Source organism: Chionomys nivalis, chromosome 4 (assembly GCF_950005125.1).
Source record: "Chionomys nivalis chromosome 4, mChiNiv1.1, whole genome shotgun sequence".
In the NCBI taxonomy this organism is placed as follows: Eukaryota; Metazoa; Chordata; class Mammalia; order Rodentia; family Cricetidae; genus Chionomys; species Chionomys nivalis.
Window position 1 is genome coordinate 106,641,155 of NC_080089.1, and position 23,152 is coordinate 106,664,306.

The 23,152-nt window shown below is 39.0% G+C and overlaps 1 protein-coding gene across 2 annotated transcripts in view; it reads left to right on the forward strand.

Annotated features, from left to right (window-relative positions):
* The window catches only part of Setd2 (SET domain containing 2, histone lysine methyltransferase), a 101,370-nt gene that overhangs the window by 9,918 nt on the left and 68,300 nt on the right, over nt 1-23,152 (forward strand). For both annotated transcript variants that reach the window (XM_057766501.1, XM_057766502.1), the window contains exons 2-7: nt 5,169-5,184; nt 7,458-11,740; nt 14,537-14,668; nt 16,835-16,963; nt 19,512-19,635; nt 20,934-21,011. In XM_057766501.1, the coding sequence (XP_057622484.1) occupies nt 5,169-5,184; nt 7,458-11,740; nt 14,537-14,668; nt 16,835-16,963; nt 19,512-19,635; nt 20,934-21,011 (4,762 nt within the window). The remainder of the gene's footprint in view (nt 1-5,168; nt 5,185-7,457; nt 11,741-14,536; nt 14,669-16,834; nt 16,964-19,511; nt 19,636-20,933; nt 21,012-23,152) is intronic.

Sequence of the window (23,152 nt, forward strand, 5' to 3'; positions counted from 1 at the left end):
CAGTGCTCTTAACCTCTGAGCCATCTCTCCAGCCCAAGTTTTTTCTTTTTAAAATTTTATTTCATTATTGAGAACCAAGCTTGGGGCCTCATATCCATGTTCTTTATCTGTTAGCACTCTATCTGAGCTACAGCCCCAGTTCTTAGTTTTTGGTTTTTGAAGACAGGGTTTCTCTGTGTGGCCCTAATTCTGGAATTCATTCTGTAGACCCACCTGGCCTCCAACTCAGAGATTCTGCCTGCCTCTGCTTACCAGGTGCTGAGATTAAAGGCATGTGTACCACCACTACCTGGCCATCCCCAGTTTCTTTTTTTTTTTTTCACTATTTTACACACACACACACACACACATTTTGACCACACAGTTTCCCCTCTCCTCTCTTCCCAGTCTCTCTTTTCCCCAATCCCTCCCTCAATCACTCCTCTTTCTCTTCAGAAAAAGACAAGCTTCCATGGATATCAACCAAACGTGGCATATCAAGTTGCAGTAGTTGTATTAAGGCTGGACAAGGCCACCCAGTATGAGGGAACACATCCCCAGTTCTTAACATCTTGATTTTGAGAAGATTTTGATGGTTACTAATACTAGAGCCTTGCTAGTTTAGCATCATCTGTCTCTTGCAGTTTTGCTGTAGACCTAAGTTAGGATATTGTACAGTGATGTACCAGAAAATTCAAAGACCATGATGAATGTTTTATATATAATATAAGCTGGATACTTCTTTTTTTCACTGTCATGGATCAATAACTTAAACACAACAAATTTGAATTCCTAGAAAAAAATTAAAAACTAGACATTGAGGGTTGGAAGGTTGACTCAGGGTAAGTACACAGGATCTGGGCTTCAGTTTCACAACCATCTGTAATTCTAGTTACAGAGGATCCAGCACCCTCTCATGGCCTCCAAGGGCACCAGGCACTCACATGATGCACATACACACAGACAAGCAAAGCATCCATACCCATACAAATTTTAAAATGTAGACATCGAGAATAATTGAGCCACTGAACAGTTATGTTTTGATTGTAGTGGTGGTTACACATGGGATGAAATTGCATTGAACTGTGTTTATACACAAATGAATTTGAGTTCCGTGTTTAAAAAAATAGTGACAAAATATAATCTACTGAGCAGTAATATATGGTCCTAATCAGGTTTAGTTGTTAACTTGAGACAGCCTATAGAGTCATATAGGGTAAAGCATTGATTTAGGAGTTGTCTTCACAGATCATATTGACCTGTATCATATTTATTAACAAATATATGAGTGCTTGTCTACTATGAACGGCACCAATTTTTAGGCAGGTGGTCCTGGGCTCTTTATAAGAAAGCTAAGCTTGAGCTTGCAAGCAAAGCAGCAGTGTTCTTCTGTGGTTTCTACTTCACTTCCTGCCCTGACTTCCTAGGATGGTAGACTGTAACCTGGAAATGTTAATTGAATAAACTTTTACCCTAAGTTGCTTTTGGTCAGTGTTTCATTATTAGAGCAACAAAAATAAAACTAGAAATTGAACTGATGACAGCTCCAATTTCATATTGTACTTAAAGCTCTATGGCTACTGTTGAGGAGAGTTGGGTAGAGTACAAGAATACTATTTTTTGTAACTTTGACTCTGATTATTTCCTAATAAAGATCTTTAAAGAATGCAGACCTGATAATTGGTTAAGGTCACATTGTTGTAAAAGTTTCTAAACTTTCAAGTCTCAGTTTCACTATGTGATAAGAAGCAATGAATGGGTGCTGAAAAGGGGATGGGAGGAAAGGCAGTGATTCAGTCAGGCAGTGTTGGTGGCACGGCTTTAAGCCTGGCACTCAGGAGGCAGAACTCTCAGTGAGTTCAAGGTCAGCCTGGTCTACAAAGCGAGTTCCAGGATAACCAGGACCCCCAGGACTGTTACACAGAGAAGCCCTGTGTTGAAAAACAAACAAAAGCATAAGCAGCAGCTACAGTGAGTGAACGGGCACTGGTTTGAAACCCAGTAAAATATGTTGCTCTTCCTTTTGCTACTACTCACACCTATACCGTTCTTCTTTGGTCTCTCAGCTCTTATGTATATAAGGATATGCAAATTTATAGTTTTTTTTCTGGGAAGATGTAATTTTAGTTGTATATTTGTATAGTTTTTCCCCCCTGGGGTATATGTGTTGGTTTTGTTTTTTTTTTTTCTATTTTACTTTATGGGTGTTTTGCCTGCCTGTATGCTTATGCATCACAGGTATGCAGTGTACTTGGAGGTCAGAAGAGAATGTCAGCTACCCTGTGAGAGATGAGTTAGAGACAGTTGTGAGAGGCCTTGTGGGTGCTGGGAATTGGATCAGAGTCCCCTGCAAGAGCAGCCAGTGCTCTTAGTTCTTTTCTCCAGCCCCAGTGTATGTGTTTTAAAATGATAAACAATAAAGTGTTCTAACTTTTGTTTTCTTGAGGCAGGGTGTAGACAGAATTTTCTGTTCTGCCCATTCCTGCCGCCATTCAGTCCCAAATAAACCCACAGAAGCTTATATTAATTTTAAACCATTTGGCCTATTGCTCATGCTTATTACTAACTAGCTCTTATGATTTAAATTTACCCATAATTCTTAGGTTTAGCCTTGCGGCTTGGTACCTTTTCTCAGTAAGGCATTCTCATTTTGCCTCCTACATCTGGTTGGTGACCTCTGCTTTTCTTATGTAGAACAGATTGGCCTTGAACTCACTATGTAATTGAATGTGACTTAGAATTTCTGTTTCTCTCGGCTCTACTGCTCAAATGCTAGGATTACAGCCATGCACTACCTCACCTAGTTTATTCAGTCTTGGCTATTAAACCCGGTGTTGCATGCATGTTAGACAAGAGCTACATTCCGTAGCCTGCTTTCTGCCCATCACCCTATTTGAGTCTGTATCATATATACCATCCAGGCTAGTTTTGAACTTGCCACGTAATCAAGAATGGCCTTGAACTTGTGATCCTTCTGCTTCTACCTCCCAAGTTTTAGGTAGAATTAACAGGTGTAAACAACCTTGCCTCTGTAGTGTGTTTGAGATGAGAGCCTTGTTAATGTTGTTTAGTCAGTTCTGCTAAAGCCTTCTAAGTGACTGGGGACTATGCCTCATGCCACAAGGCCAAATTTTATTTTGAAATTTGACTCTGTCTTTATCTCTTTGTAGCTCGTCTTTGTTAAAAATAACTTCACAATTTTTAAAATTATTACTATATGTATGAACAAGTGGAGGGGTTGTTATGTGATGTGAATGTGGCTTGCACTTGCCATGACCTGGATATTGTCAGAGGACACCTATGTGGGTCTGTTCTTTCTTCCCTCCTTTATGTGGGTTCCCAGCTCTTAAAGCTCTCCCCTAATGCTTTTCAGTGATACTCTAATTTATACATGTTTTTTGCTATCAACTTAATCCTAAATATAGGATTAAGGAACAAAGTGAAATACATAATGGCTTGTATGATATGGTTACAATACCTAGAAATATCATTGTTTAAATGAAAGCCACATAGACACTCAAATGTGTTAGAAGGCTTTGATAATAGATTGGATTAGAGATCTTTCCTTTTGCTTGTTTGTAATTTCATCTTTTTCTCTATTAATATTATTGTTTGTTTATTTTTTATTTTTATTTTTTTTTAAGATTTATTTATTATGTATACAACATTCTGCCTCGATGTATGCCCGCACGCCAGAAGAGGGCGCCAGATCTCATTACAGATGGTTGTGAGCCACCATGTGGTTGCTGGGAATTGAACTCAGGACCTCTGGAAGAGCAGCCAGTGCTCTTAACCTCTGAGCCATCTCTCCAGCCCCTTGTTTGTTTATTTTTATGGATTTTCGAGACAGTGTTTGTGTAGCCTGGCTGTCTAGGAACGCACTCTGTAGATCAGACTGGCCTTAAACTCGAAAATCCACCTGCCTCTGCCTCCCAAGTGTTGGGATTAAAGGTGTGCGCCACCACTGCCCGGCTTAGTGGTTTTTTTTGTTTTTGCCACAAGTACTGAGGAAGGAACCCAGGGCTTTGTTTATGTTAGGCAGTCACTTTAATTGTGTGATATTGTGTGTGAGAGAGAGAGGGAGAAGAGAGTGTTGAATTCTTTTGAACTGGAGTTACAGATGGTTATTAGGTGTTGTAGCGTGATTGCTAGGAGCTGAAGGCCCTTTGCTGTTAACCACAGAACCATCTTCCAAGCCCATCTCAGTTTTTTGATGTGTGGTCTGGTTAGCCTGAAGGTTGTTATATAGACTAAGCTGGTCTGGAATTTGCACAGATAAGTTTGCTTGGATGAAAAGGCTTGAGGCATCCACAGCTGACTTTTTCTTTTAACTTTTTCTTTCTTAGATGTATGTATTAATTTTATGTGTGTGTGCTTACATTCACTTACCACTTACATTCTTGGTGCTCGTGGAGGACTGAAAATGGTGTTGAATCCCCTGGAACTGGAGCACAGATGGCTGTGCACTAGCATGTGGGTGCTGAGAGCTGAACCCAGGTCCTTAAAAGAGCAGCAATTGTTCTCAACTGCTGAGCCGTCTCTTCCAGCACTAGATTTGATTTTTGTTGATTTTATTTGTTTTTGTGGAACAGTTTTTCTATGTTGCCCTGGCTGTCCTGTGATTCTTCATCAGAAACATGCCCACTGTTCCTTATTCCATTTAATTGTGTTCTTTTTCTATCTTATACCTTATACTTGAGGTAACAGTGAATGGATTTTAGTTTACTCATAGGAGTTGTTCTGTTTTAATCTTTACCTTTTGCCTGGGATCACTCCAAAAGTATATTCTCTAAGAACTAACCCACATTTTAGGATTATTTGCATTCCTGTTTTATTAAACTGAGTTTAATAAAAACAAAGTTGTCCACTTTGCTGCTACATTGTATGTACTTAGTCCTTATATTTACTCCTTTATGTAGGAATTGCTTTTGGAGCATCTATATTTTGCTACTTATTAGAAAACGTAATCCCTTCTGGGTTAGGTACTGCCTTGCTTGCTTTTGTGCTCTGGTACTTAGCATAGTGGCTTGCACTAGCTAGCTTCAGGAAATAGTTGTTACAGAGTTGTCACTAGGACAACGAAAGGATAGGTTATATTAAGTATCTGTTTTAATGAAAAGTTTCATTTTGTTTAAATATTTATGATCCTTTTTATTCTTTTGCATGTTTTCTTGGCTGAATGGGAATAGAGAAGAAGAAAATGAGGTAAGTATAATTGAACTAGTCATTCAAGAAATGGTTTTTAAGTACATTTTAGAATCTAGATAAAAGCTGAAAATAGTTAAAGGTAACTGTTCCTTTGATTGTGAAATGAACTTAATAGTTAAAATAACTCATTCTAATGAGGGATATTGTATATAACAAGAAAATAATTTTAAACTTAAAAGATTCAAGAAATTTAGAAAGGTGACCGGGCGGTGGTGGCACTCGCCTTTAATCCCAGCACTCGGGAGGCAGAGGCAGGCGGATCTCTGTGAGTTTGAGGCTAGCCTGGTCTACAAGAGCTAGTTCCAGGACAGGCTCCAAAGCTAAAGAGAAACCCTGTCTCAAAAAACAAAACAAAACAAAACAACAACAAAAAAACCCCAAGAAATTTAGAAAGGTGACAGAAACTAGCAGTTCTACAAACAGAATTCTGTGATCAAAGGTGTGTGCCACTGCACCTCGCTTTAGAACTGATTTTCAATTATATCTTATTCAGGAGGAAAATTACTCTCTTAAATGGCCAAAGTAAATAAAAGAACATTTATTAGAGAAATATTATAGATGGCAAATTTTTAATTTGGACTTGACTTGCTCTCCTGATATTAGTCTTTAATGTAGGCTTGAGGCTGCGGTGTGGTGGTGCCTTCCTTCAGTGCTGGAGAGCAGAAGCAGACTTACCTCTGTGTTCCTGGCGAGACCTGCCTCATATGTTTATATATGCTTGAGTTTGTGCCTGTAGACTTTTCTGTTACTTTTCAACAACCTAGGTTATGCCTTTAACTTACGACTCCCACCGTTTCCTTTGGTGGTTTGTCAGATACTTCGTCAGATAATGGAGAAGACTTGTTAGCTGTATCTTGTTTACATAGTAATATTGGAGAATAAATTAACATTACCAAATTTGTGTGTAGCCCAGGCAGGGATAGTGGTAGTGTACTAAGGCAGAGTAATTTCTAGTATACTAGAAGGCCTTTTTTTGGCTACTTTATCATTAAAATGAATGCTGTAAGAGGGAAGATCATTAAAATGGTGCTTGTTGATCCCTGCCCTTTTTTTTTTTTTTTTTTTTTTTTTTTTGGTTTTTCCGAGACAGGGTTTCTCTGAAGCTTTTTGGAGCCTTTCCTAGAACTAGACCAGGCTGGCCTTGAACTCACAGAGATCCACCTGCCTCTGCCTCCCAAGCGCTGGAATTAAAGGCGTGCACAACCAATGCCTGGCTGATCCCTGCCTTAAAAACAAAAATTAAAGCCGGGCTGTGGTGGCGCACGCCTTTAATCCCAGCACTCTGGAGGCAGAGGCAGGCGATCTCTGTGAGTTCGAGGTCAGCCTAGTCTACAAGAGCTAGTTCCGGGACAGGCTCCAAAGCTACAGAGAAACCGTATTGAAAAACAAAACAGAAAGAAAAAGAAAATGCTGCTTGAGCTGAGCATGGTAGTGCATCGTTGTAACCCAGCACTGGGGAGGTGGAAGCATGAGGATTAATATGTGCTCAAAGCAAGCCTGGGCTACATAGTGAGATTCTGCCTCAAAAACAAAATTCAAGGGGCTGGTGAGATGGCTCAGTGGTTAAGAGCACTGACTGCTCCTCCAGAGGACCCGGGTTCAATTCCCAGCACCCACATGGCAACTCGCAGCAGTCTGTAGCTCCAGTTCAAGAGAATCTGACATCGTTATACCAATGTGCATGAAATAAAGTTGTTAAAAAAAAAAATTTCAAAAAAACACTATTAACACAAAAAACTAAAAACAAAAATCAACATACAAAACAAAAAAAGAAAAAGTTAGGTATCTAGAAAATACTGCCAATGTGGATAATGTAGGATTAAATGGAAAAAAAATATAGGCAATTGTTTAAGGTGGGGATGCATACTTAGTAATTTGTTAGTCTTTATACTTTTGATTATGATTAAAATGTTTCATAATGAAAAGCTGAAAAGCTGAAAAGCTACATTTGTAGCATAGTGAAAATCATACTACTGTTAATGATTTTTTTTTTTTTTTCTTTTTTCTTTTTCGAGACAGGGTTTCTCTGTAGCATTGGAGCCTGTCCTGGAACTAGCTCTTCTAGACTAGGCTGGTCTCAAACTCACAGAGATCCGCCCGCCTCTGCCTCCCAAGTGCTGGGATAAAGGCGTGCGCCACCACTGCCCGGCTGTTAATGATTTTTAAAAGTTTTTTCTGACATTTTAAATTTTGATATTGACAATTGTGAATATGATATTCACAATTTGAAAGAAAGCATTTATTACCATAATTGCTTTGTTCTTTTATAGGCAAAGATTGAAAATGTGCAGAAAACAGGTTTCATCAAAGGACCAATGTTTAAAGGTGTTGCTTCTAGTCGATTTTTGCCCAAAGGCACGAAGACAAAAGTTAATTTGGAGGAACAGGGACGACAGAAGGTGTCATTCAGCTTCAGTCTTACAAAGAAAACTTTACAGAACAGGTTTCTCACTGCACTTAGCAATGAAAAGCAAAGTGATTCTCCAAACTCCCCAGCTACAACTCTTCAAGTAGACTCAAACCCTAAAGTTAAAATGGACACAGGAGATACTTTTCCTACTACAGAAGAATCTTCCCCACCAAAGTCAAGAGTGGAATTGGGTAGAATTCATTTTAAGAAACACCTGCTTCATGTGACATCCAGGCCACAGCTGGCTACAGCCACAGCGGTAGCATCTCCCCCTCCCACTACAATACAGTTACCAGCAGTCATAGCAGAATCAACTGTAGATTCACCACCTTCATCTCCACCTCCACCTCCTCCACCTCCCCAAGCCACATCACCATCACCACCAGCACCAATATCAGAGCCAGTGGCCTTGCCACACCCCCCAGTAACAGTACTAATGACTGCATCAGTGGATAGAGTTCAGAAAGAACCACCAGTTAAAATTGTACCAGAATCTTTAGAGGTGGATATGAAACAGGATATTGTATCTAACAGTTTGGAAGAACACACAATTCAAACTTCTAAAGAACAAGCAGATAATCCCCTACAAAGAGAAGATTCCCATATTGGGAAGGAAGAAGAAGTTTCAGATGGTTCTAAGATAAGCCTCAGTTCTAAAAAAGGGAGTTCTAAGAAGAAATCTTCACAATTTGAAGGCACATTTCTTGGTTCAGAATCTGATGAAGATTCTGTACGGACTTCCTCCAGTCAAAGATCACATGATTTAAAATCTTCCACAAGCATTGAGAAGGAAAGAGATTTTAAAAAGAGCTCAGCACCTTCAAAAAGTGAGGATTTGGGGAAGTCATCGAGATCTAAAACAGAGAGAGATGATAAATACTTTAGCTACTCAAAACTTGAAAGAGATACTCGGTATGTATCTTCCCGATGTAGGTCTGAAAGAGACCGAAGGCGGAGCCGATCTCGTTCTAGATCTGACAGAGTCTCTAGAACTAGTTTGTCTTATTCTCGGTCAGAGCGATCTCATTATTATGATTCTGATCGACGCTACCATAGGAGTTCCCCTTACCGTGAAAGGACACGCTATTCTCGGCCCTATACAGATAACAGGGCACGGGAGAGCTCGGACTCTGACGATGAGTATAAGAAGTCATATCCAAGGCGCACCTCATCTCATTCCTACAGAGACCTAAGGACATCATCATCTTACTCTAAATTTGATCGGGACTGTAAAACTGAGACCTCCTACTTAGAGATGGAGAGAAGAGGAAAGTATTCTTCAAAACTAGAAAGAGAATCCAAACGGACTTCAGAGCATGAATCCATAAAAAGATGTTGTTCTTCCCCAACTGAACTGGGATTCCGACGGGGGTCCTCCTATTCTAAGCATGATAACAGTGCTTCCCGTTACAAATCTGCCCTTTCAAAACCCGTATCCAAGTCTGATAAATTTAAAAATTCTTTCTGTTGTGCAGAATTAAATGAGGAAAGCAAACAATCTCATTCTTTTAGTTTGCAGACTCCTTGTTCAAAAGGTAGTGAATTAAGAACAATTAATAAAATTTCTGAAAGAGAAAAGACTGGGTCTCCATCTCCATCAAATCAATTAAATGATTCACCTACTTTTAAAAAGCTAGATGAATCTCCTATTCTTAAGACTGAATTTATAGGCCATGATAGCCTTGACAATATTAAAGAATTAGAGTCATTATCAAAAGTGAAAAATGATCAGTTAAGAAGTTTCTGTTCTATTGAATTAAATATAAATGGATCTCCAGAGACAGAATCTGATATGGCAACATTTTGTGCCTCTAAAACAGATGCGATTTCAATGACTTCTGATGATAGTGTGACTGGATCAGAGGTATCCCCTTTGGTCAAGGCTTGCATGCTTTCATCAAATGGATTTCAGAACATTGATAGATGTAAAGAAAAAGACTCAGATGATAGCTGTAGGCAGCATAGTAAGTCTAAAAGTCCATTTAGGGAGCCAGAACCTTCATTGTCACCACACCATGATAAACTCATGTCTTTGCCAGGTAAGACTGTAGAATATTCCAAAACATCAATTAAAGAATCAATTGATAAGAGACGTTGTTGTTACAAAACCAAAGATTCAGATAGATGCTGTTCTCCAGTTGAGAACTCTGAAGCTGAAAATATTGAACCTTCAGTTATGAAGATTTCTTCAAATAGCTTTATGAATGTGCATTTGGAATCAAAAACAGTTACATGTGATAATAGAGAACCGACAGATCAACACTCAGAATTTGCATGTGATGAATATAAGCAGAGCATCGGTAGCACTAGTTCAGCCTCACCTAACCATTTTGATGATTTGTATGAGTCTATAGGAAGTTCAGGTATTGTTTCATCTTTTCAGAACCTTCCGCCAGGAATAAAATGTGACGAGAATACATCTTCAGTTCTAGATGCCATGCAGAGTAAAAAAAGCACAGAGTTTTTAAAGTACGTAGGGAAAGAAACAGAAGTGGGTAGTGCCCTTCCTGATTCGGGAAAGGGATTTGCTTCTTGGGAAAACAGGCACAATAATGTATTATCTGGGCAGTCTTTGCAAGAGGCTCAAGAAGAAGAGAATTCCATATTGCATGATAGGAGAGAAAGAACAGAAATCTTAGATGAGGAAGAAGGAAGAGGACATACACATACTTCTGATGATTCAGAAGTTGTATTTTCTTATGATTTGAACTTAACCATGGAAGACAGTGATGGTATAACTTACACCTTAAAATGTGACAGTAGTGGTAATGCTCCTGAAATTATATCGACTATCCATGAAGATTATTCTGGATCTTCTGGAAGTTCAAGTGACGAAAGTGATTCAGAAGGTACAGAGTCTGATGACAGCAGTATCCCAAGAAACCGTCTCCAGTCTGTTGTGGTTGTGCCAAAGAATTCTACTTTGCCCATGGAAGAGACAAGTCCCAGTTCTTCTCGGAGCAGTCATAGCTACCGACATTATTCTGACCACTGGGAAGATGAAAGATTAGAGTCAAGGAGACATTCATATGAGGATAAGTTTGAGAGTATGGCAAGTAAAGGCTGTCCTCAGACTGAAAAATTCTTCCTTCATAAAGGAACAGAGAGGAATTTAGAAACTTCTTATTCACAGTTCAGCAGAAAAGTAGATAATCACCTACCTGAAATTGCTCATTCTCAAAGTGACGGGGTTGATAGTACAAGTCATACAGACTTGAAATCTGACCCTCTAGGTCACCTAAATTCAGAGGACACAGTAAGAGCCAAAACATCTAGGTCACAAGAGCTACCACTTTATTCTGATGATTTTGAAGATATCCCAAATAAGTCTCGGCAACAGATAATTTTCTGTAATAGGCCTGATAGTAGTAGACTAGGAAAAACAGAGATGAACTTTTCTTCCTCTTGTGACATTTCCTGTATGGATGGCTTGCACTCATCAGAAGAGCTCAGAAACGTAGGGTGGGACTTCTCCCAACAAGAAAGGCCCACTAGCACATACCAGCAACCTGACAGCAGCTATGGAGCCTGTGGTACACACAAGTATCAACAAAATGCTGAACATTTTGGTGGGACCCATAATTACTGGCAAGGCAATGGTTATTGGGATCCAAGATCAGCCGGCAGACCTCCAGGAACCGGGGTTGCTTATGATCGAATTCAAGGGCAGGTACCGGATTCTTTAACAGATGATCGGGAAGAAGAGGAGAATTGGGATCAGCGAAGTGGATCACATTTTTCAAGCCAGTCCAATAAATTTTTCTTCCATCAAAAGGACAAGGGATCAGTGCAAGCACCTGAAATAAGCAGCAATTCAACTAAGGATTCTTTAGTTACAAATGAAAGGAAAGATTTTTCAAAAAACTTTGAGAAAAATGACATAAAAGAAAGAGGACCCCCTAAAAAACGAAGGCAAGAATTGGAGAGTGATTCTGAAAGTGATAGTGAGCTGCAGGCTAGAAAGAAAGTTAGAGTGGAGAGTGAGCCAGGAGAGACCTCAGCAGCGCTCCACTCGGGGCTGGTGGGGCCTTCCTGTGCGATGGCTGACTTCAGGGACCCACAGCGGTGGAAAGAATTTGCCAAGCTGGGAAAGATGCCCTGTTACTTTGATCTTATTGAAGAAAACGTTTATTTAACTGAAAGGTGAGTCTGACTAATGCTTTTGTTAATACGTTTGTGCTGCTTTTTTGTAAAGAAAAAATAATAAACTTTTCAGCAGTTTAGACTGAAATAAGAGTTTGGTAAAACGTAGAGTAACAAAATCTATAAAATGTCCTTTTCTCTTTATATTTACTAATAGAGTCCTTTCATTTTTTTTCTATCTTTAAGAAAAGGGGTGTCTGTTTTTTTCTGATCTGAGCTACCTGAGGTGGCACCTGGGAATCAAACTGCTTCCTGATGGTCTGGAAGCATAACAAGCACTTCAAACTGCTGAGCCATCTCTCTCTCCACGCCTTGACTGTGGGTTTTTTTTTTTTTTTTTTTTTTTTGGTTTTTCGAGACAGGGTTTCTCTGTAGCTTTGGTGCCCGACCCGGAACTAGCTCTGTAGACCAGGCTGGCCTCGAACTCCCAGAGATCCGCCTGCCTCAGCCTCCCGAGTGCTGGGATTAAAGGCGTGCGCCACCACCGCCCGGCCTTGACTGTGTTTTTAGTGTATACTTTCTGCTGAACCTTTTCCTTTTGTGTAGCGTTCCCTCCTGGTTCAGTTTACTTGTCATCCCTTTAAGCACTTTGAACATTCTGTTAACTTTTTTTTTACTGTGTACGTAAGGTTAAGAAGACTATTTATTCATTCATTTATTTAATTTTTATTGTGACAAAGTCTCATGCACCTCAGGCTGATCTTGAACTCCTGGTTTTTCTGCTTCCACTTCCCAAGAGCTTAGACTACAAGTACTTGTCACCACCATCAGTTTTGTCATGGATTTTTATGAACTTAATAGACTTGGTTAGCCTAATTCTTCTACCAGAATGCTTTTTTGAGAAAAATTTGCATCTGAAATCTTTATTTGATTATTCTTTTGATTTTTGCATTTATTTTTGAGATTATGTCTCATTATATTATCTGGACTGACCCAGATCTCTTTTGATCTTTCTATCCTCCTGCCTTTGCCTCTTCTTGAGCTAGTACTACACTTTTTAAACAGATGTAGTCAAGTTTGATGTATACCACTAAGGGGTGTCATAAAAGATTTGGTTCAGTTATATACACACTTTCTCTTGTGAAATAGCAGGCTGGCCTAGAGCTTGCTAAGCGACCAAGGCTGGTATAAAACCGTTATTTTTGCCTCAGCCTCCCCAGTGCTGGGATTATAGGCATGTGCCACTGTACCTGGATCTGGTTGAACTAAAGCTCTTGATTAAATTTTTTTTTTTTCAAGACAGGATTTCTTTGTGCAACAGTCTTGGCTGTCCTGGAACTTGCTTTGTAGATCAGGCTCGCCTTGAACTCAGAAATGCACCTGCTCTGCCTCCTAAGTGCTGGAATTAAAAGTGTGTGCCACAATTGCCTGACTGTATGTATGTATGTATGTATGTATGTATGTATGTATATATATATACAGTATTCTGTCTGTGTATAAGACTGCAGGCCAGAAGAGGGCAACAGACCTCATTACAGATGGTTGTGAGCCACCATGTGGTTGCTGGGAATTGAACTCAGGACCTTTGAAAGAGCAGGCAATGCTCTTAACCTCTGAGCCATCTCTCCAGCCCTGCCTGACTTTTTTGAGACAGATTTTTATACCTACAAAAAAAACTGTAGATTTACTTTTGTTTTATGTGTATAAATGCACTTTTCCTGCATGTCTGGTGCTTCTCGAGGCCATAAAAGGGCACTGGAACTGGAGTTATGGACAGCTGTAAGCCACCACGTTGGTGCTTTGAGTCAAATTTAGAGTCCTCTGCAAAAGAGCAAGTGCTTCTTACTATTGAGCCATCCCTCTAGCCCCATACAAACTTTGATTTTGTTTATATTTTATGTATATGAGCATTCTGCATGTATACCTGCATACCTGAAGAGTGCATCAGATCCTATTTTAGATGGTTGTGAGCCTCCATGTGGGTGCTGGGAATTGAAGTCAGGACCTCTGGAAGAGCAGCCAGTGCTCTCAACCTCTGAACCATTTCTCAAGCCTTTCATACAAACTTTTATTTAGCAGTTGGTATTATTTCCTTCTGTAGAACCCAAGACTTCTTGCCTTCGATTCCTAAGAGTGCTGTGATAAAGGCATGTGCCACCTTGGTCTAAACTTAGCTAGCCAGCCAGCCACCTCATTATTGGAAACTTACAAACCTTTCTGTTTTCTCCTAAACTTGGTGTGATTTGACCTGAACTAGAAGGTAAGGGTTGAATTTCAAGATGAGAAGACTTAAACTCATTTCTTCCCCTCATTGCCACATACTCCTTTCCCTCCTTCCCTCCTTCCTGTGGTACTGAGGGATTGAGCCTAGGGCCCATTTGTATGCTATTAGCAAGTGCTTTGCTGAGCTAGCTGTATTCCCCAGACTTTGTTTCCAGCATTCACTATCCCCTGGGCTCCATACAGGATCTTAAATTGTTCTGGCTGGACTTGGCACCCATGGTTTAGCCAGGCCTTGAATTTTGTGTCTTTCCCTCAGGCTCCTGAGCAGCTTGGGTTATTGATACCACCACATCTTGCTTTTATTTAGCAAATGTTGACAACTAGATCATTATCATCATCTCATTCTCTTTTCTCCTTCTCCTCCTCTTTTTTTTGGGGGGGAGGGGTTGTTGGATGGGGTGAGGTTGTGGGGGTATAGAGGGAACTCAGTCTGTTTCTACCCTAGTGTGACCTTCCTTTTGATTGGTAGACTTACAGAAGTAAATAAGAAACTGAGATTTAGTACTTATTTGGTTGAATATATTATCTTCAAGAGACTTATGTCACGAAATCTCATGAAATTCTACCCAATAGAAAGAAGAATAAATCCCATCGGGATATTAAGCGGATGCAATGTGAGTGCACACCTCTCTCCAAAGATGAGAGAGCTCAAGGAGAAGTGGCCTGTGGAGAAGACTGCCTTAATCGTCTCCTCATGATTGAGTGGTAAGTACAATACTCCACTCTTACTTTCCTACTATGTGTCTCTAAATAAGAAAAAATTAATGAAGGGTATAATTTTAACCTTTTCCCTATATATAAACGAGTATTTATAAGCAATAAAATCTCCAGAATTTAGTAGAAAACAGAGACTAAGACAAATTCTTCTGTATTGCTCATTAGATTATAGCATCTGGCACATAAATTCTATATGAAACAGTTCTATTGCTAATATTAACATTCTATTGCTGCTCTTTTCCCTCCCTTCCTTACCTCCATTTCTTTCTTTTTGACTTTTGAAATAATATCTATTATGTAGCTCTAGCTGCCTTGGAACTCCCTGTATAGATCAAGCTGACCTCAAACACACAGAGGTCCGCTTGCCTCTGCCTCTGCCTCTGGGGCACTGGGATTAAGGTTTGTATGCCACCATGACCAGTCTCTACTACTACATTTAGTTAAGTCCTCCTTTTACTTTTGTAATACTTATGCCCTGTGGAATAAATTGTGGTAATTTTAAACTTTGATTATAAAATAAAACACTAAAATTTGAAAATGCAAAAGGTGAAGTACCTTTTCCCAAACCTCTGTCCCATTGTAGTATTCTCAGAAATATTAATGTGTATAATACAGGCATATGTATTATATATATATAATATATATGCATAGTATTTTATATAGTATATTTTATATAGTATAGTGTTTTATACATAGTATAATATACATATATTATATATATTGAAGTAAAAAATACTATGTATACTTTTATATAATCAGACCTAATCAGAATTTTGTACACACACAAACCTACCTAATTTGTGTTTTTTCCCTTCAAGACAGGGTTTCTCTGTATAGCTCTAGCTGTTCTGGAACTCTACTCTGTAGACCAGGCTGGCCTCAAACATTGCCGGCCTCTGCCTCCTGAACGTTGAGATTAAAGTCATGCGTCACTACTCCCCAGCCAAACCCACCATGTTTTCTGTTCTTAGTTGACCATAGTAACCTTCTGCTGGTATATACTTGATTAGTATAGTTTATAAAATGTTAAATATCTCTGCACTTAAAATGCCCCCCCCCCCCCGCGTTTTTCTTTTTTATTCTGGTTTGGAACACGCTATGTAGACTTGCCAGGCCTAGAACTCATGAGATTTACCTACTTCTCTGCCTCCCATTGATAGGACTGATGTTGTGTACCCCCATGCCTGTCTAAAAATGTTTGATAGATTGGTTTTTGTTTTGTTTTGTTTTGTTTTGAGATAGTTTCTCTGTTTAGTCCTTGCTGTCCTGGAACTCGCTCTGTAGCCTCGAACTCACAGAGATCTGTTTGCCTCTGCCTCCGGAGAGTTGGAGTTAAAGGTGTGCACCACTACTGCCACTTGATAGTTTTAAAACTAATCTGATTGGCTGGGCGGTGGTGGCGCATGCCTTTAATCCCAGCACTCGGGAGGCAGAGGCAGGTGGGTCTCTGTGAGTTCGAGGCCAGCCTGGTCTACAAAGGGAGTTCCAGGACAGGCTCCAAAGCTACAGAGAAACCCTATCTCGAAAAACCAAAAAAAAAAAAAAAAAAACTAATCTGATTGATGAAAACATTTTTTTTCTTTTTCTTTTTTTTTTTTTTTTTTTTTTTTTTTTTGGTTTTTCGAGACAGGGTTTCTCTGTGGTTTTTTGGAGCCTGTCCTGGAACTAGCTCTTGTAGACCAGGCTGGTCTCGAACTCACAGAGATCCGCCTGCCTCTGCCTCCCCAGTGCTGGGATTAAAGGCGTGCGCCACCACCGCCCGGCCAACATTTTTTTTTTTCTTATTTTTTTATGTGTATGGATGTTTTTGTTTGTATTTATATCTGCATACTAAGTGCATGCATGGTACATGTGGAAGCCAAAAGAAGACACCCTGGAACTGGAGTTACAGATGGTTGTTAGTTGCCATGTGTGTGCTGAAGTGTGAATTCAGATTTTCTGGAAGAAGAGCTAGTCGATCTCTCCAGCCTGACCATTTTAACATGGAAAAATTACTAGTTTAGGCGGTGCATACCTTTTATTCCAGCACTTAGAGGAAGAGCAGGCAAATCTGTGTGAGTTTGAGGCCAGTCGGTCTTGTAAGTGTAAGTAGGTACTTTATTTAAATTTTTTTTGATGATATAGGTATTATCTTTTACCCATTTCTCATTTCAGTTCCTCTCGATGTCCAAATGGAGATTATTGTTCGAATAGACGGTTTCAGAGAAAGCAGCATGCAGATGTGGAAGTTATACTTACGGAAAAGAAAGGCTGGGGCTTACGAGCTGCTAAGGATCTTCCTTCGTAAGTTTGGTTTCAATCAGCTTTTACTTCATTTTGTGTTATTGAATTTGGTTAGGCATTTTGTAGGAAAAAGGTTTATTTCAGTGGTGTTTAGTAATGGTTATTATGTAGAATGACTTTGTTAAAATGACTTCTAGAAAATAAATAAAAAGTCCCATTTTTGACCAGATAGTGGTGGCACACGGCTTTGATCCTAGTTCTAGGGAGGCAGAGGCAGGTGGATCTCTGAGTTTGAGACCAGTCTGGTCTACAGAACGAGTTCCAGGACACCCAGAGCTACACAGAGAGACCATGTCTCCAAAAACAAAACAAAAAAAGGGCAGGTAATCATTTTGGTGGGATTTGAATCCTATGCTGAATGGAACTCTGACTTTGGGCAGATGATCTGATTTCTTTAAACTCTGTGTTATCTGTCATATGACCCACGTCACATAGCATCTGTGATCAGATTTAGTGAGGAGAATTTGCTTTTTCATAAGTGAGGGTCCTGTGTAAAGTATTTCTTAGCAGTTAACCATCATTCACAGGACAACCTATGTAGATCTTCAAATTTTGTCATTATTACATATTACTTTAAAAGGATACAGTTCTTTAATATTTTTTAAGAAAAAACTCTTATCAGTTAGCAGGGTAGCTTTAGTAAACACACTGATTATAGCAATATTTGATAAACAAAACCAAATGGTTCACTTTTTGTTTTTATTTGTGTCTGTATGTAGAGGTCAGAGGACAAGAAACTTGTGGGGGAACAAGTTTTTTCCTTCTGTTATGTGTGCTTCAGGTATTGAAATCAGGTGGTCGTACTGACATAAATATCTTTACCTCCTGAGACATCTCACTGCCCCCTGTTTATATTCGTAAGATTGTTTCATTAGAACATATTTTATTTGAAGGTTCAAACTTCCAGCCAGGCTGACCAAGCATGATGTCACATGCCTTTAATTCCAGCACTTGGAAGGCAGAGGTAGATAGATCTTGGAGTGTGAGGCCAGTCTGGTGTACAGAGCAAATTCCAGGACAACCAGGGCTACACGAAAAAAATCCTGTCTCAAAAAGCCAAAACAAACAAACAAACAAACAAATAAAGCCAGAATGACTGGAGAGATGGATCAGTGGTTAAGAGCTCTGGTTCTTGCAGAGGACTAGTGTTCAGTTTCCAGCACTCATTTGACAGCTCACAACCATCTGTCACTCTGGCTTTAGGGGATTTGATTCCCTTTTCTGACCTTAGTGAACACCAGGCACGCACATGGCACAAAGAAATGCATGCAAAAGACTAGTCGCATAAAATAAATGAATATATATGAAAGATGTCAGGTCTGTAGTTGAGTCATAAGAGAATTTATTATTCTTCCATTACTTGGTCCAGGGTTTGTAGTTTGCCATTTTTGAGCTCACCAGTGTCTTTTATTTTATTTTATTATTTTATTTTATTTTATTTTGGTTTTCCAAGATAGGGTTTCTCTGCTGCTTTGTAGCCTGTCCTGGAACTAGCTCTTGTAAACCAGGCTGGCCTTGAACTCACAGAGATTCACCTGCATCTGCCTCCCAAGTTCTGGGATTAAAGGCATAAGCCACCACTACCTGGCTTTTTAGTGTCTTCTTAAATATCCCTTAGTTGTTAGATGTCCGTAGTAGTATTCATTTATTTAAACCTTTGGTGTATTTATTACAGGTCCTGAACAACTTCACTTCTGTAAGAATAAAGTTTGTCTTTCATTCTTACAGAGTATAGTTTTCTCAACCTTTATTCTAAACATTTCCTAAATGGCCTGCCATATGCTATATGTCTGAAAAGCATGCAGACATATTACAATGTTATGATTTCCTGTTGGCTGTAGACTATACATTATATAAGTTGCTATTATTTCACAAGACCTCATTGGAGGTTACTTGTGAAACTTCATTATCCTTGTTCATAGCAGACTTAAGCAATTTGCCATTTGGTCTTTAGGCCAAGTTCAGGTCTGAAGGCATGGATGTTCCTTTATATGGATAGTTTCTTCCTCTCCCCTTCCTTTCCTTCACTGCCTTTTATTGTTTTCTGGTGTGAAAGAAACAGAGTTATCTTGGGTTATTCTTGGGAATGTCTCTTTGCATAAATAAAGCTCCTCCATTGCAATTTTGTACAGCTGTATTATGTAAGTTCCTGATATGTATTCTGGGCAGTGAGACCAGCGAAGAAGCAGAGACAGATTTGATATCATTAAAAGAACTCTGAAAGTAAGGGCAGCAGAAGGACTGCTGCCGTATTGAATTTTTCCTGACAGTTGTCAACATGCATAGTTTCTTCAGTGCTCTTTCCTAGCTTGTACAGTTTAAAAGTTTCTTAGACTCCGTGGTCTCTTAAAGAGAAGAGGTATTTTAGGAAAGCAGCAGTAGGTGATGTATGCTACTCAAGGGGCTGCAGCAGGGGATCTCAGGTTCAAGGCCTGCCACTGTAATGAGTATATGATAAATATTTTTGAAATATTTCTTAGTTTTGTTTCATCCTGTAAATTTTCAGTATAGTTCCTAGGCTGGAAGTGTTATTCTTCTTGTTTTGTAGGAACACCTTCGTCTTGGAATACTGTGGAGAGGTACTTGACCATAAAGAGTTTAAGGCGCGGGTGAAAGAATACGCACGGAACAAAAACATCCACTATTATTTCATGGCTCTGAAAAATGATGAGGTGAGCAGTGTTTATTTTGAAACACATGAAAACTGTTGCATTGGTAATGGGGTGTGTGTGGTATACTGATTGATCATTAAAGTAACAAAAATTGGGGCTAGAAGAAATGAAAAAATTAAGTAGTCAGCTATGGTGACCAGGGCCTATTTCAGCACTGGGGAGAAGATCAGGAGTTCAAGACTAGATAGGGAATTTGAGGCCAGCTGGTGCTACGTAATACTCTTGTCTCAAAACAAAACAGAAAGGATCAGAACAATATATAGTTTGTATTTGTTTATGAAACGATGGGAGAGGGTGGTGTTTATATATAAATACAAGCATACATGCTTCATATGACAACTTTTAAAACATGGATGATTCCCCAGAATGTTTTTATGTGTGTTATATTTTAATGCTGAGAAATTTAGAAATGTCCGTCATTATATTTAAAAGTAATATTCATGAGCATGTTACTTGCTGATACAAATAACAACTCTATAAAAATAGTTTCTCACAAAACTTTTTGTGAGAAATGACATGTTAAAGAAGTGTTTTGCATTTTTGTAAATCTCTTCAGTTTGTGGCTTAGATCCTTGTATCTGCCTTTATAGTCGAGGTAGAAATGCCAAGTCTAGGGACCTATCACTCTGGATATGACCTGTCAGATTTGAACACATACTCGGGTTATAGAGGTATTGAACTGTGTCACAGCACTTGTTTCAGAAATAATTATTTCACATATGAGGTTGAAATGCATGTAGTAAATGTAAGAAATAGCTGAAAGTAGGTAAGAGAGACGACATTTTCTGTTATGTTTTGAGACGGTCTCACTTGTAGCTTTGGCTTACCTAGAACTCAGCAGGCTAGTTTGGATATTCAGTGATCCTCCTGCCCCACCTCCCAAGTGCTGGGATTAAAGAAGTCGGAATTGTGGCCTAGAACTTGGCAAATAAAACAGGATGACCTTGAACTTCTGATCCTCCTGCCTCTGCCTCAATTTTTAGGATTACAGGTGTGTGCTACTATGCCTGGTTTTATGAAGTGTTAAGGGTTGAGCCCAGGATTTCTACATTCTAGACAAACACTGTAACAGCTGCCCCATGAGATAATTTTGCCTTTCTGTATTCAGAAATCTTCCAAAAGGGCAGTTAACTATTTGTTACTTTGTTACAGAAACTTCTCTAAAATAGGGCAAGAGGCAAAGGGATGTGTGGTTTATACCTTAAAATTGCCTTAATGGTTGCTTGCTTTTTCAAAATGTATGGATATTTTAAGATCTCATTTTAAAACTCTTTAAAAAATTACCTTCTTTGCCCCAGATAATAGATGCCACTCAAAAGGGGAATTGCTCTCGTTTCATGAATCATAGCTGTGAGCCAAACTGTGAAACCCAAAAAGTAAGTTGATACAAATTTATTTAAATTTTGAAATATTTATTCAAGATTAATGTTTTCAGAAGTACTCTTAATTTCTTTTTGTTTTACTTTATTTTTATTTTAGAATTAATTTAGATTTATAAAAACACAAAAATATAGCATTGCAAAAATAGTAGTGTTGCCATATACAGTATTCACTTGCCTTCTCCAAGTGTTTTTTTAGTGTAGCGTGTAATAACTGTAATTCAGTGATAATGTCCAAGGGAATTCTGATTAATCAAAAGACTTTACTATAATTTTATTTACTTTTTAAAGTAATTGCCGGGCGGTGGTGGCGCAAGTCTTTAATCCGAGCATTCGGGAGGCAGAGGCAGGCGGATCTCTGTGAGTTTGAGGCCAGTCTGGTCTACAAAGGGAGTTCCAGGACAGGCTCCAAAGCTACAGAGAAACCCTGTCTCGAAAAAAAAACAAACAAACAAACAAAAAAAGTAATATTTATGTTGTCTGGTGTGTGTGCACATATGTATGCTCTCGTATGTGTGTGTGTGTGTGTGCACGCATATGCATGTAGAGGTTGGAGGATATCTTGCAAGAGTTGAATATTTTACCATGTGTTTACACGGGATTAAATTCAGTTGATTGCTTGCTAACAAATGCTTTTCGCTGATGAGCCATCTTTCCAGCCTTTTAATATTTTTTTAAAATATTTATTATGTATACAGTATTCTGTCTGTTTGTGTGCCTGCTGACCAGACCTCATTATAGATGGTTGTGAGCCACCATGTGGTTGCTGGGAATTGAACTCAGGACCTTTGGAAGAACAGGCAGTGCTCTTAACCGCTGAGCCATCTCTCCAGCCCGCCTTTTAATATTTTTTACAGCTATAATTTTTCTAGTCTGAAGTCCAGCCCAGAAAATAGTATGTTTTATTGTTTCCTTACCTATAATTAATTTAGATTCTATTTCAAAAATACCATAATTCAAACTTTAATCTTAATTTTCACCAAGTTCAATGACTATTGTCATATTCAGACTTTTTTTGTAGTTTTTTTTTTATTTAAAAATTTGTTCCCAGCACTTGGGAGGCAGAGGCAGGCGGATCTCTGTGAGTTCGAGGCCAGCCTGGTCTACAAGAGCTAGTTCCAGGACAGGCTCCAAAACCACAGAGAAACCCTGTCTCGAAAAACCAAAAAAAAAAAAAAAAATCTGTAGGTGCTTTGCTTGTGTGTCTGTCGTCTGTACACTAGGTGTGTGCACAGTGCCTACAGAATACAGAAGAGGGTGTTAGATTTACCTGGGTGCTTCACAATATACATTATAACATATACATTATAACTCCAGCTCAGGTGATCTAATGATGCCTTTGTCTGACCTCTGTCAGCATACTTGCAAGCAAAACACCCATACACAGAATAAAATTAATTCTTTAAAAAAAAATTAAAATAAAAATAAATTCCAAGTTAAATAAGCTATGGGGACAAGGAGGAAGATGAACTCAATGAAGAAAAGTGCTTGTTGTACAAATCTGATGACCTACCTAAGTTTGGATATCTGGACTCCACAATTTAAAAAGTCAGATGTGGCAGTTGGCATCTATAGCAGGGTGGGAAGTGCAGACAGGGAAACTTGTGGGTTAGCTAGTCTGTGGCTAAGTGGCAGAAACAAGATAGACCCTGCTTCAAAAGAAAGTGCAAGGTGGGTTGGACTCAGCAGTTAAGAGTACTTTCTATTCTTATACAAGACCAGGGTTTGATACTAGGAATTGAACTCAGTTTATGATACTTAGTGACACCAAGAATCCCCTAATTTTTTTTTTAAAGATTTATTTACTTATTATGTACTCAGTGTTCAGCCTGCAGGCCAGAAGAGGGCACCAGATCTCATTACAGATGGTTGTGAGTCACTACGTGGTTGCTGGGAATTGAACTCAGGACCTCTGGAAGAACAGTCTATGTTCTTAACCTCTGAGCCATCTCTCCAGCCCCCCGTAATTTTTTTTTTAAAGATTAAATGAGCTCTCATATATATAAATGTATGTAAGTTTAAAAAGCAGCATTTTTTCTTGTTTTCTGTTTGCTGTGCTAGAGAGTAAATGCTGGGCCTTGTATTTGCTAATCAAGCGCTTTCCATTTGGCTACATTCTCCAGTCAGTAGCAGTTCAT